General features: G+C 40.9%; 1 protein-coding gene across 19 annotated transcripts in view; it reads left to right on the top strand.

Moving 5' to 3' along the window:
• The window catches only part of DTNA (dystrobrevin alpha), a 228,091-nt gene that overhangs the window by 174,151 nt on the left and 38,672 nt on the right, over positions 1–15,268 (top strand). For 8 of the 19 annotated variants that reach the window (XR_003990953.1, XM_030482832.1, XM_030482849.1 and 5 more), the window contains 5 exons: positions 1,073–1,239; positions 3,712–3,836; positions 6,660–6,668; positions 8,822–8,902; positions 10,770–10,859. Coding sequence is in view for 18 of the 19 variants with exons in the window: in XM_030482832.1 (XP_030338692.1) it covers positions 1,073–1,239; positions 3,712–3,836; positions 6,660–6,668; positions 8,822–8,902; positions 10,770–10,859 (472 nt within the window). In the remaining variant the exon portion in view is untranslated. Of the gene's footprint in view, positions 1–1,072; positions 1,240–1,282; positions 1,551–3,711; positions 3,837–6,659; positions 6,669–8,821; positions 8,903–10,769; positions 10,860–15,268 lie in introns of those variants that run through there. The other 11 variants (XM_030482866.1, XM_030482858.1, XM_030482903.1 and 8 more) reach the window with 5 other exon arrangements.

Raw genomic sequence — 15,268 nt, 5'->3', positions numbered from 1 at the left:
TGTTCCTGCAAAGCCACCTATCTACCCCACCTTCCTCCAGCTCTTGTCATCACATCCCTGTCCCTCCCCAGCTTCACAGTTTCCTAGCCTAGAGCACTAACCCTTCCTGCTGCAAAATTCTGGCAAGGAATTAAAACCCTGACAACATTCAGCATTGATCCAAATCCTCCCAGACTGAACCTTATGACAGAAAAGCAGAAGGTGCCTGGGAACAAGGAAACATTCAGTACCCCAGGGTAAATTGGGTACATGCTGTGAGGAGAGAGGAACCAAAATTGCACTATTGCCAGAAAAGGGCTTCAGAATGTCTTGATTGATGCCTTAGCATGCTCAGTGGCTTGCATCCTTGTTACTCTCTGCTTCTGAATGGAACAGAGAACAGGACCACACATCCTTTCAGTGGCTAGCTTTCCAGATGTGGGGTTCCAAAGCTAAGTGTTCAGCTCCATATATAGGTACCTAAATGCTGCCAGTTGTACAGATGAGACAGCAGTAATTAAGAGACAACATGCCTAAGTACACTTCTCTGTTTCCCGTAATAAAACAGCTGAGTTTGACTTCTCCAAGGCACATCGCTTTAGCTCCTCACAGCACAGCAAAACATTCAGCTTCCCCCAGTGGAAGGGAGGATTTAGTGGACGAGGGATTTCTTTAGTACAAGAAGACATATATTTTCCTCCTCCTTGTATCACCAAAAAATGGCTGCACACCTTCCTTTCCACCAGCTGAAGGGTGCAGTGGGTTTTCCCAGGTATGAATTTCCTCTATCATGTATTCTGTTAGACACTGAACACATCTTTCACAACTGTGAGCCGGGGGTGCAGGCATCAGCTCAGAAGTGGTGAAGGGTTTGGTGCCCAGTGTAGGAAGTGTTGCCTGGGGCTCAGTACAGTTTGCTGGGCAGCTTACTCAAGTTTTCGCAGGTCAAAGGTGTGGGCAGCATCTGATGCTGCAGATCAGATGCTAGAAACAAAGAAGGGATTCACCCTTCAGTTCGGGGCTTTGTCTGTAAAATTTTGCCAGGGGTTTCTCTGCTTTGTTTTATGGCTCAGTGTCTCTTTCTCCTGCTCAGTCTTCCACCCTGTCGAGTGTTCCTACTGCCACAGCGAGAGCATGATGGGGTTTCGCTACCGCTGCCAGCAGTGTCACAATTACCAGCTCTGTCAAGACTGCTTCTGGAGGGGCCATGCCAGCGGTTCCCACAGCAACCAGCACCAAATGAAAGAGTACACGTCATGGGTAAGGGAAGGCTCGCGCCTCGCTGCCGACTGCTTTGCCCTCCAGCCAGCAGAGAAGCCCCTGGCCACAGCTCCTGGCAGCCATCCCGCACAGGGAGGCTGGGAGCAGGGCTGCTGATTGGGATTGGCCATCCCAGCAGGGAGGCTCCAGCCTTGGGAGCCTTCAGGAGAGCACGGAGGTGGGAATGGTGCTTTCTGGGTGAGGATCTGGGGCACCTGTGACGGTGTGTGCCGCAGCAAGGGCAGCGCAGGAGGGGCTGGCAGCAGGGCACCGGGCTCGCAGCAGCTTCTCCCATTCCCACAGGACTCACGGTAAAATCATCATTGGCTTGCTCTGTTTGGCTACATGTAAATGAAATTATGAATACTTAATGCTCACTCATCAATGTTTTCAGTTGAGTGGCTGCAGCATATGCATAGCATTTGAGATGGTCCTGGCACTGTGGATTTGAGCACGGTCATAGGCTTAGATCCACAGTAGTGTTTACTGTAGAGAAAAACACACTTCAGTCTTTTCATCGTTAAACAAAATATTTCAATGTTTTTTCTAAGCTGAAAGAGAAGTTATCAACAGCTACATTCAGCTTCTCTGAAGGGCATCAGACCTGGGGGCTAAGCTCTCCACAGTCTGGAGCAAACCCCCAGCAGAAGCCCTTGGTCAACGAGCATCCCGGTCTTTCAGGGTTCAAATCCAGAGACAGGCAGAAAAATCCTAACTAATCTCAAACATTACAGAAGTATATTGTTACAAAAAAGGAGAATTGTGCATCAAGCGACAACTCACGTTTGTACAGCACTTTGTGTGTATTTCTTTAACAAATTTTTGAAGCTTAACACTTTTATAATGTCTGGTTTTCTGTTAGTGGAGCATGCAAGGGTTAACTGATGTGGTTTGCTCTGTATGCAAGTCACACAGCCCTGTGCTTCATCCCAGCAGATCTGGGTCTGTAATTGTTTTTGCGGGTCCTAATTGCTACTTGTTGCATAGACATGAATGGCTTGAGTTTAGTCTCTGAATAGGAGAGTGCCCGCTATGTAGCTCTGACTCCATTCCTAACAGCAATCTGTGCTATAAAATCATTTTTTGCTGTAGCCAGGGAGCTGTAATTATAGGTAGGAAGTAATTGGAAAACTTAAAATTTCTGCCTAGCAGAAGGCAAAAACATGACTACATGCCTAGTGGTTTCAAACGTTTCCTTGTCAGAAACAAATGTTTTACTTCAAGTCTGAAATTGCCTTTCTGTAGCGTTCATTAGCATTTGTTCAAACCTGGTTAGCATTCTCCATAATGCATCTGTATCAAGCTCCACATGCAGATTACAGGTGTTCATGGGTGCAGTGGAACTCAATTGTTCTCATTTCAGAGTGAAATCACATTTATAATGAAAAAGACAAAGCCTGAAGTTTACATATTTCTGTAATAGAAATATTTCATTTTTATCTTGATTACAGTCCTAAGTCGATGCAGGATGTGTGTGCACAAATACAATACCAGTTCTTTTAAGTTCCAGAAAGAATTTTAAATTACAGCATATAGAGCTGTGTTTTGGAGGGAGGAGGCAGTGCAAGGATCACTACCCCTGTTTTACTGGCAGAATCCCAGAGAGGTGAGCTGGATTCCCTGAAGATCTCTCACACACCTTAAAAGGCACTTTGGATCTCCAAGCCCTTTCTTAAGAATGTGTTTCAAGTGTAAAGAGCATCCAAACAAAAATAGAAAGCAGAAAATAGTGATTTATTGGTGTTTTTTAGACTTGCCAATGGGATTTCATGGTGAAAAGCATGCATGCTTGTGACACAGAGCCTCCCCATCTTTTGGTGACAGCGACAGTACATCAGCCTCTTCTGGCACGCTGTCACCATGGGGGGGCAATGCCCACCGTGCATGTGTCTCAAATTTCCCACTCCCTAGTGTGACAGGGGCTGCAGCAGCCACGGGAGGTGGAAGAGGAGCTTTATAACAGCAGCTAAACAGTACAGGGTGCTGGAGCTGAGGAGGAAAATAGTAGCAAGGAAAAGGAATATAGCAGCCTTGTGCCTGGCCCACAGCTGGAAAGGAATGGTTCCCATACAGTGTATCTACATGGACAGACATACACAGATTTGTTGTTCTTGCACTCCCAAGATGGTGAGGTATGAGCCAGCTCCAATCCAGGCAACACTTATTTTGTGCTGTCCTTCATTCAGTACTACCTGAGTGCAGCATGTCAAAGAAGCCATGGCAACTGCATCTGTCCATATAGATATATTCCCTCCAAGCCTAGTCTAAAGGCACCTGAAGGTAAGAGTAATCTTTCCACCAAACTGAGCAGTCTTTGCGTTACCAGACTCTTGGGGTGGGAGGGAGGTGAGGGGGATGTCAGTCAATGGATATGTAAGCTTGTAGAGCTTCCTGTTGTTTTGTGCTTCCTGTAGCAGAAACAGTATGCACCTTACTTGTCCAGATTACCTATACCTTCCTTGTTCCTCCCAGAAATCACCTGCTAAGAAGCTAACTAATGCACTTAGCAAGTCTTTAAGCTGTGCTTCCAGCCGTGAACCTTTGCACCCAATGTTCCCTGACCAGCCTGAAAAACCTCTAAACCTGGCTCATATTGTGTAAGTATCTGTGTGCTGTAGAAAAAATAAGCTTTGTTGTAGGAGTTGCTTACAATGAGTGTAGATACTATAGCTCTGAACAAAACAGGAGGCAGCTGTGGCGTATCAAGCTCAATGCATCACAAGTGCAAATTTGCTGATTGGGGTATTTAGTATAAAAATGTTCTTCTGGTGTGACTTATATAAGCAAATAGTGGGACATAATGTTGGCATGTCCCCATTCTCCTCAAATCTATTCAATTTCATAGAGTTTCAGCACTTTGGGATGTATTCATGCTGAGAACATTAATTTTGTCATCTAGAGACTCTCATCTTCAGTGTATCACACATATGTCTTGACATGAGGCACCAGGGAGTTTTTCCTAAAGCATGTGCACTGCCCATAGTGGCAGTCACTTGGATTTTCTCATTTATCAGTTTGGTTTACCTTTGCTTCCTGGGTCCTTTCAAAAAAAAAAAACCAAAACCCAAACAGTTACATTTTCCATAGAATTCAGGAAGAATCAAGACATTGATTGGAAGAAAGTTGCAAAGAAATTAACGTCAAAAAATATTCCAAATATACTGTCTTTAAAGTATTTCTTTTATCCTGATACATTTCTTAAGAAGATACCTTTCTTAACCATCTTCCCAGGGGCCCTTACTGAAGCATTTCAGGCAGCATTCATTGAAATTGCATTTGCAGGCTGCATATCTGTGTTACTGGCTGCTGGAACTATTCCAGTCTGTAATTATTATAGATATTTACTTTTGTCAGTACTAAATGTTTGCATGTAGCATCTTTAAGGGCAGGAGTCCGCCTGCCATTGTGCATTGCGTGACACCTGGAAAGTTCATTTAGCCTACCTGATATTTTAAGGCTAAATCGTGGTGGTGGTCATTGCGTGGTTATAGCAGAACTTTTTCAAGGCATAAAAGAGTGGTCTGCTCTTCAGACCCAAGGTACCTCTGACAGATATGTAGTGCCAAATCCTTGTTGCACTCAACTGTCAGTTAAAATCCCTGCACCTCTTTATGGAGGTGTAGTGGGAGGGTGTTCTTTGGAAGAGATCATCCAGAGTTGGATCTGCTGAGCTATCGCACTGCTGTGTGTGGTATAAAAGCCTGGCTCTGCTGGCAACTCAGTGATAATTTCACAGGACAGATTTTGGCCATCCTTACGAGAAATGGGAAGAGACAGGGAGCATGAAACTGAAAGAGAAGCCTCTGTTCCCTGTTGGCTGCACACCCTTGGGGGCCTGGGAGTATGTCATAAGATAACAGGTAGTGAAAACTGGGCTACTGTGAATGGATTAAATGCACTTAGGCAAGGCAAGAGGAAGGTACCATAATTGAGTAGGATCTGTTCCAATTCTTTGCTGTGAAATTAACACCTTCCTTTCTTCTTAAGTATATAGACATAATTTAGAGCGATTGGATGTGAGAGCATCTATTTTGTTTTATGATAGTTTCTCTATATTCATAGATGGAAGGTGATGTAACTTGGCCATATATATTGGCTATAATGATACATGAGTGGAAAACCTGTAAGTTGTGGAGATAGCATGATCTATAGCATAATTCATATAAATTAACTGAGGGGAGAGATATGGTACAGTACCTCAGGGAGAATATCTTCTTGCTGATGTGATTTTTATTTTTGAACATAATGGAAGTTGAGAGAAACAGCTCTGGGCAGGAATCCAAGCAGAAAGGGGTTTATATGTGCATTAAATGGAAGGATTTTGGCAACAAAACAGTATCCTTTTCTTAGCTGCTAGCTTAAATGAGGACAAGTACTCTCTGCATTACTATACAGCCTTTCCTTTTCATCGTTCTTCCATCCTGGAGTAGTACCAGACAGAAAGACCGCATGTTTTTTTGTTCTATTGGTGCCACACAGAATTTTCAGTTAAGCAAGAAACACATCTAAGGCTTATCTAGAGAAGTAGTTATCAAGGTGTCATTAACCTGATGGAGAAACTTCTCCCACCAATGGAGGGATCATTTTTCTTTTCTATGCATAAGCTTGGCAACAAAAAATAAGCACCAGACTGCAGAGATAACAAATGGCAGTGCATCATGGAGGTATTTTTCAAATGCATTCTGCACCTGCCTGACTTTGTTTTCATCTGAGGCTTGTGGGCACATTATTTTTGACATCAGTGTGAAGAGGTTAGACGGGCATAGAGCACTTTGGAAAATTCCTCTTATTTAATTTGGTTTATTACTGTGGGTATGTGTTATGCCGTAACATGCATTTGTTACGTAGCCTATTTCAATAGTATTAAGTGTTTTCTACCTCCTTGAGGAATATTGATTATCATCAGCTTACTTTTATCAGGAAGCTTACTCAGTTCCAGAAGTTAAGAAATTACCTCAGAAAGATACGCATTTATAGTCAATACCTGGGTTTTCCTTTGCTTTACCATAAAGTCTGCTGTTCTTGTGTTACTACATCACACCACTGTAGATGTATGTTTGAACATCCATTTGATATTTGAGCTGAACCTGAGGAAAGTGACAGTGGATATCAGCCATTAAGAAACTTGCCTTGGGGAAGCTTGTATTAGTTTAATACAGGTTTTTTTCATATGAGAATTGACAAACTAATGCTAATCACAAAATCTTAGCAAAGCCTTGGAGTTTGTAGACATTTGTACCCAAGAGTAACTCTGCATATGTAAATAGTTCAGTGACCTTTTATGCGTAGAGGCTTTCATGCTTTTTGCAGAAGCAGGGTGATAAGAATGGAGTATGTCCAATGCACTACTTAGACCATATACGTATTAAACCAACAATTTAATTAATGATCTCTTTTCCATTTCATTTTGGCTGCTAAAGAGATACTTGGTAAGTATTTTTCTTCTTTAGTACACTTATTGGAGGAAGAAGCTTGGAAAAAAATGTGATAATTTCATTATTACCATTCCTTAACTGTGGGGTTTTTTCCCCCCCCCAAATCCAGAACTAAATAAATAACATCTTTGAATACAGAGACAGTGAAAGGGAAGAGCTCTTTAGGGCATTAGAAACTTTTCCCTTCCACGCCTATTTTGAGATAAAACTTACAGAAGACATTCACCTGAAGTGTGTATATCTGGCAATCCGCTGAAGTCCGTGGGTGCCCACTGAAGTACATGGCACCCACTTCCTACTCAGCAGAGGTGGACTTGGTGCAAGGCAAAGCAGAGCCCAAGTTCTGGTAAGGGGGCATTCTTCCTGCCTCCTTCTCTGGGCAATGTTGAGAACCAGCCTCTCATCCCTTCTTCTCTGCTGTTTAGGACTCCACAGCCCAGGGTTGGACCCATCTTTCAGAAACCCCAGCCTGTTCCCAGTAGTTTTTGAACGTGTTCATGGGCCAGTGATTGTGTTGAGAGAAGGAAAAATGCAGTAGTCACATGTAGTTGGTGTGAACTATTGCTCCTATGTCAGTTACCAGTTTATGGTTCCCAGGCAGCACAATACTAGTTGCATACCCTTAAAATGAAATTAGTTTCTAAGTATTCTCTTGAAGTTTATTTTCAAATCTCTGTAATTCAAGACTCAGGACAACAATGACCTTTCCTGTGGATTGGCTCTACTCGTGGCCTCATCCAAGCTATTTCTAGCTCTGATGGAGTCCATGAAAAATAACATTTAAACACTTCTCCATAAGTACGTAGAGGACAAAGTGCTGCTTCTCAAATTCGTGACTGACCAGAACTGAAGTTTTTCAAGTGGGTCTGCAGACGCAGGGTTACGCTAAAACTGTATTTTCATATAAATAAATAACATGCCAAATCCTGCATTTTAAACTTTTTTAAACCAGTGTGGTGTTGGCATGCTGATATATCCATTTTGACTTGTCAAAGACCACATTTATGCTAATTTTCTAAGAGTTACAAAATAGGAAAGAAAACACATAGTAATAGTTCACTTCCTTGCAGAGTGGGCTTTCTTCATTTCTTACAAATGGTCTGGATGACCCATTCTCATGCACAATTGGAGCCCAGTGAATATTTTGCAGGTGGCTACTATATTTTGATTTGCACATCTGCAGAATTCGGAAAGCAGGACAGATCTTTCACAGAGCTTAAAAAGGATATTAACCAACTTGAAATCTAGGCTGAATTATGTATGGCTTTAGGTTCTGCTCGTATCTGATTTAAAACTCTGTGATTTTAATAACTTTTTTTTTTTGTTTTTCCATAGTGTCTGTATCTTTTGCCCAATATTGAATAAGACATCCATTAAGAAGGGGAAATTCCTCCTTAATGGATACAGAAGGAAAAATTATGCACAGAATATTTTTTAAGAGTAGACAATAAAAGAAAGCAGAGGAAATATTCCTTATTTAATTTTTAGTAAGAGCATGAAATAAAGAATGTAATAATAAAACGAGCATTATTAATGGTAATCTTCTGAAACTAGATACTTATTTTAAATTTTGATTTGGGGTTTGATATACCAGTTAAAACGCTTTGCAGTTAAACTGGTTTAGTTCTACACGTATTTTATGGGACTCTGAGGGCTATGGGTACACTGTGGTCACTGTGTGGATTTGGTAGCATGGAGCTTAGCGCCAGGGATAAGCTCATGAAAAGATGTGTAATTTATTGGCAGTTACCCCCTGCAGACCGCTGTGCTGGCACAGCAAACCTGCTACCAGTGCTCAGCCTAGCTGGTTCAAAGCAGTGGCTGCACCCTGGACTACAAGCTCTGGAAAGGAAAAATGGCATACTGATACTGTGCCAAAGCAGGGGAAAAATCAAGCAAGTTGCTTAAAACTCACGTCAGACCACACAAAAGCATTATTTCCTTCTGGGCCTAAGTAATGGTGTGTTTTTAGCAACTTCTGCTTAAAAACACAGCATCTTTCATTTCGAATTATTGCTACTTAAAGCGGAAGAACAAGTAGTAATGTTACTTTAAATAAGAAGCTCATTCAGTTCTCTGTAAATACTGTTGCTGATGTAGGGGTTTTTGTACAGAATTTTGTAACTGGATATTTTGCCGCCTTCTAGGCCCCCCCGACCTGTAACCAGCATGAACGACACACTCTTCTCCCACTCTGTTCCCTCAGGAAGTCCTTTTGCAAACAGAAGGTGAGTTCTTATCCTTATTTATGTTAAAGCATTACATGACAGCAGTGGAGGTTTCAATTTTCACAAAGTTAACAGACATGAGTAGAGAAATGCCTTGATTATTTTGGACTGATACCCAGATATCTGGATGGAAAGCTGCAGTTAGGGCACCTCAAGCCCCTCACAGCAGGACACAGAACTTCAGTTCTCATTTGAACCATTATGTCATGCTAAAATATGCTCACATGCAAGCTAGGCACCCTCCCATAGGGGCTGAAAATGGCCTGTTGAGGAGAAGCTTTTTTGTAGCAGCACTGTGGGAATAGGAACTGGGACATGCCGTTGCCTGCTGGGAATGCCTGCATCGCACTGCAAGATATGATAGGAACAAAGAGAAAACATGTTCATGCTTGCTAGATATAGCAAGACCTCCTTACTCCTGTTAAACCATTCAGATTTTCATTAAAGGCTACAAGAGAGAAGGAGTAGTCGTGGAATATGGTGACCCTTCAGCAAACAAACCAGAAAAGAGTCATCAGAAACATTAATCCCAAAGGGAAGGTGCTTGCAGCTGACTATGTACATTTTGGCTCAGTATTTTGGCTCCACAGCCAAAATATGTGTGTAGCATTTGCTAGCTGTCTCACCCAATCTATGTGAGCCTACTAATGCACATTGATGAGAAGGTGGCATAAAAATTAACTTCCTGCTGTTCTGGAGAAGATGAGTTATATGTCTTCCTTGGGTGTATTTTATTGCTTCGTTCCTGTTGTATGTGTCAGTGCTTCAACATTCCCAAATAACCAAACACAGTCTCTGGGTATGCATGGCTACTTATTTTAACACCAAAACCCACCCCACAGTATACCACACTGCAATGTCAGAGTAAAGATGGTTTATTACTGCTACTTTGATTTAAGAACTTTCTTACCAGCAGCTATAAGCTGTAAACTCTCAGTGTTATCTTAGTGCAAGTATCTGCTGGATGTGACTGAGGTGCATTTTGAAAGGCAGTCCCAAAGCAGCCCCCAAGACCAAATCTGTTGCCTATACACTATCTCTGAGAGTAAGACTGCAAAAGCAAATTTATTTCTGTTGTTGGAATATATGGGATTTTATGTGCAAGGTAGGATAATCTATTTGTGGCCTCTCCAGGACAGGTCATTAAGAAGAATGCTCTTTAAGAGTGTAGCTGTTGCTTCTGTTTATCCCTGTCTTATTCAACAAAAGTATGCTTTGCCATTTAGGCCAGGGACCTGCAGTAATAATCACAGCACTGTCTACTGTGCTGCTTGTTTTTCTTTACATATGAAAAATTCCTGATTATTCTACCTTTGTGTTCTTTAGTAATTCAACTGACTATCTTTAGCTGCGAGGATTAAACGTACATGATTCCTGAGCTATTAGAATTCCTTTTCTCCTGAAGGAAGAACTCCTTAAAGGAGAATCCCCTGAAAGCAGGAGATATTTAATCCTTTCCCTGGCCATAGGTACCCAGACTTCCTTGTAAGTGGATAGTATTACATCCTTATACAGCAAAAGTTTCCTGATGCAGCACTCAGTTCTGGCTTTTTTGAGAGTTAACAGTACCCTGTTATGTAATGCAATTACATTGCTTGTTTGTTAAAACTTTTGTAACTTTTGCTTCATTGACCTAGCAGGATTTTAAGTGCTTGACAGCTTATTCTCATTATTTTTATTTTCATCTCTTATGAATTTAATTTGCAAGCTTTTATTCAAAAGAAAAAGCACCTTACAAACTGTCAAGTCAGTATCCTTTCTAAATGGTTGCAAATTGCATTTATTGTGATGAACCCAGCCTAAACACGCTGCTCTCTGTGTATACTTTTTGGGGTATTAACAAGGTTTCATTGTTTGAATCATTCAGGTTACTTGGGGGTATTAATGCAGCCAGTCCTGTGGCTGATGAGCACTCTCTTATAAAGCAGTATGTAAATCAGCTTCACAACAATTCACGGTCAGTATGAGAGCACTAACTCACTAACCGCAGTAGTTCTATAGCTCACGCACTAAATCATTAGCGATTCTGCTAAAATACTAAATATATTCTTTAAGGAAGGCTCTGGTGGGCTAGAGGGTTTCTGTGGCTCTAATTAGTCTTTTGAATTTACTTCCTGCTGGCTGTGGGCTTTGCCAACTTCTCTTGCTTCTGCACAGCACAAACCTTTTATTTTACTCTTTTGCGAAGGATTAATGTTAATGTACTTAGTGGAAGTTGGAAACATTGTTTTTGAAAACCAAAAAAAACTACACCTTTATGGTTTCATCCTGAGTGTATGACTTGCCTGCTGCATTCTTGACCAAGGAATGAAAGAGGCTTGCACAAGAACCTGGAAACGACTCCAGGTCTCACAGCCTGCCTCCTTCCATGACTCTCGCCGCTGGTGATTACTGTTCTGACTTAGCACTGCTTGCCAATAACCCTCCCTGGACCCCATTGGTTTGCTTTTCAGAACAGCCACAGAAAAGGCAGATCTAAATCCTACTGAAGCTAATGAAGACTTCCCTTTTACATAGTGAGAGCTGGATTTGGACCAATGCCTCTGGTTGCAGCACCCTTTTTCCAGCATTCCCTCTCATCTTAGTGACCTAAAGGAATAGCCTGTTTCATTCTACATGAAAGAAATATGCAGTCTGATACGAACAGTTCCCCCCACACCTTTTCTTTTTTCTGTGGAGTGTAATGACCTTTCTTTTTTTCTTTTTTGATTAATCCATGAGCATTAGCTACAACTCAGTAAGAAAATACTGAGGCCAAGGTACTTCCCTGCTAAATGCCAAGTTCTTCAATCTGTATTAACTAGTAACAGTATTCACATTATTTTTTTAGGTTTTACTATTATGGTTGCCCTGGGAAAATCAGGCCTCATTAGTGGAAGCTCATCCTCTCGTACATCAGAGAAACAGACTTTGACAGCTCTGTTTGCAGTTGTGCTGGTTTTATATTAAATGATCCATGATTCATATTATAATAAAAATTGTACGAACTCGGGGTAAAATTTCTAGCTGAACATAATCAATGCTAAAAGCTCTGCTGGCTGTTTTCACTGCACATAACTTATGGTTGCTTTAATTTGTGTTGCAATCTAGTCCAGAGGTTTCAGATAGCCTTAAAGAAAGTTTTTATGTAATTAGAATGTTTATTCAAAGGAGAATTGGCACAGACTGTCTTCTGTAGCATTCCCATGGTACTTACTTCAGCTAGTTGTGTTCACATAAGAACATAATCATTCACAACCAGTTCTTCTCTGCAGCAGCTAATGCTGAATTCAGCACACCGACTCATTCTGCTGCTGCAAATGGATATGGTCTCATAATAAGTTCAGCACAATATCATCTTCATTTCTGGATTAATGGGTGGAAAAGGGAAATTAACTGGGAAGAAGAAGAAGAATCTCATTGGAGGAAAGATCTTTAATAACTAATAAATACAATGACAAATTGTGGGAAACAGCTGAAAGGAAATTTGACATTATATGTTATTTGCAGTTTAATTGAACCTGAAGGACCGCTTTTGGGTGGGTATACAATTATTCCAAAGCTCAAAGGAGATCAGATTCAGGCTTTCCCTGACATGCTGCTTAGTTTCTTCAAGCCACTTCAGAATCAAAGTCCACTTAAAATTTCTCTGCTTGCTTTGCCTAGTTTGAGCCACCAAGTCCGTAAGAGAGCTTTAATGAGGAGTTTGGCATAACACTTATAAGCACCTTTCTTGTAAATATACACAGCATGTAAATCGATATTGACAATATGCTCTGTACAGCTCAGGAACAACTTCAAAGCATTTACATTAGAAAAGAAGAAATAAAAAAATCTGTGATACTGTCCCATATAACAAATCACAGTCATTTGCTGCAATGACAGCTAATATGTGATTAAAACCACGAGTCCTGTAATATTTTTACTGTAGCTAATACTCAGTTTTTAATCTCACATTTGGTTTTGTGATCTCCAATTACTTAGAGGGCAGCAGAACAAGGGAATATCCCTGCAGAGTAGGTAATGCCCTTGCAAACCCAGTGATATGTCAAAACAGGTAAATTGAGCGTTATAGAAACTTCTGTCTAGTCACAAGAAATAACTCTATACCCTGTTTAATGTGTTCTTCCTTATTATTCTTTTGTTCCCTAGCTACAGTCTGTGAGTTCTGCCTTAAAGTACATAGCTACCATAGTAATGGATACATTGTCTTTCTTAATAAATGGCTTCTTTAAGCTATTGAATTATAGGGCTAAGATGGGAAAAGATGAAACAGAATGTTTTTTCTTGCATTTTTCTCAGTCCTTCCCCTTCCCTCTCTACCCTCCAGCCAATACATTTAGGTTGTCTAAAGGAGTAATAAACTGGAATAAATAGGGTGATGCAGCACATTCTGCTGAACTTGAAATTACTTGTCAATTCTGTGGTAGATAGAAGGAATGCACTATTGGTATCAAATGCCCATATCCAAGGAAAAATTGTGTCTTACTTAATGCTGAGTCAGAGTAGCTGATGTCTTTTTTTGAACTCCGCATAAAAGCTATAAAGAATTGGATATTCTACCTGGGCATAGCAAGAGGGTAGGCCAGATTTCTGGACAACAGCTAACTTTGGAGCAAAACATACTGGTTGCTGCTGTTGTCCATGTCTCTAAGGACTGTGGTAGACTTGAACTGCATGTTGCCTTTGTATGTTGTTTTCAGAACAAGATAAGAATCCTCCTTATTTCAGCAGCAATATTCTAACTGCTAAAGGAAAGGTTTCTATGTCTGATTGTTTGGTAGGCAGGTAGACACTTAAGAGGGTGTAACATTTACACCAGTATTGTTAGGTCTACATCTTTGTAGACATCTGCTCAGAGTTGGAGGTTTTGTCTCTCTATTTGGATGGGCAAGTATTCTTTGGCATCTTACAAATTCTTCCATTTAACAGGAATATATCTTTAAATTACATGTTCCAGTTGGTAGGATCCAGATAAACTCACTGTGGCCAAAACAATCTCTGAAGATTGTATGCTGAGGAAGATATAGGAAGATGCAGGAGAACAAGAAGGACAAAAATCAGCTCTTCCAAATGAGGGAAGGTTGAAGGTAGAAACAGGAACAACTGTCAAAGGGATTATACAAGAGATAGCCTAACCTTGGTATCCAAAGATACCGAAATCATGATAGAATTAGGAAGCACCTGGAGGAAAATAAACCAATGAGAAATAACCAGCATGGATTTCTCAAGAACAAATTATGTCAAACCAAATGAATTTCTTTCACTGACAGGATAACTGGCCCAGTGGGTGTAAAAGAAATAGCAGATAAGATACAGGTTGACCTTGAAAGGACTTTTGGCATAGGCCCAGATGACACAGAAGTACCCAAAGGAAATATGGACATGGAGAAATTAGTATAAAAGCATCATTGAAAGTCAGTAATTACATTTTTCAGAAGTTTGCTGCTGTTCCAGGAGGAGGACGTCATCTGGGACTCTTGAAGGCTGTCCTAAGTCAGGCAATACACACTATTTCTTGTAATGACCTAGTGGGAGCAATAGAGTGGGTGTATGCAATTTGTAGATGGTACAAAGGTTGAGATAGTTATGGGAGAGAGTGCTTGGAAAGCAGTTTCTAAATTAAAAAACGAGCTCAATTGAAATGGTAGTAATTGATGTCCAAATGATCTGAAATCAGTTAGAGGAAACTCAGTAATTATAAGTGAAAAGAGCTGTAGCAAGGAAGCAAATAATCAAATAAAAGATGGAGCATAATTGGATGGACAGAAACATTTTAACAGAGGACCTAGCAGTTGCAGTGAACCACAAACTAATTGAAGTCAGCAGTACATCATTAGGTTGTATCTGACCCTGGGATATCATGTGGAAAGCCATTAAAACTCTTTCCTTGGAGGAGAAAACATCTGCCTGGAGGTTTGCACCCAGCGTAGGGCAACAGCATGGGGACAAATATGCTAGCTAGCAGGACAGAGTCTGGAGGAAACACCAAAGCATCAGAAAAGCTTAGAAAACGTAACTAAAAAGAAGAGGTTGGAAGATACGAGTTTGCTTAATCAGCTAGAAAGGAAGTGGACATTGATATCAGTTGCTCAATGGGTGATGTTTGCTTCATGTCCCTCCACCCTAACTATGTTGCTCCCAGAGCATAGGAGAGGAGATAAAGAGGACATAACACTGTGCTGTTAGAAAGCAAAGCACAAAATTTGCCCTGGGATCTTTAGTCTGCCACTGTGGCAACATATTTAGTTTAAGAACGTACAGCTGCATTTTTGGCTGACATGGCACACCTTGTACCCCTTGAGCGCCTTTTCCTTCTGTAACTGGGAAGACAACATGGATAGAAAACATAACCTTCTAGATGGCATGGAGCATGTTTATCTGCAT

Source organism: Strigops habroptila, chromosome 1 (assembly GCF_004027225.2).
Source record: "Strigops habroptila isolate Jane chromosome 1, bStrHab1.2.pri, whole genome shotgun sequence".
Lineage (NCBI taxonomy): Eukaryota > Metazoa > Chordata > Aves > Psittaciformes > Psittacidae > Strigops > Strigops habroptila.
The sequence above is the reverse complement of the archived record's forward strand: the minus strand, read 5'-3'. Positions and strand labels throughout refer to the sequence as shown.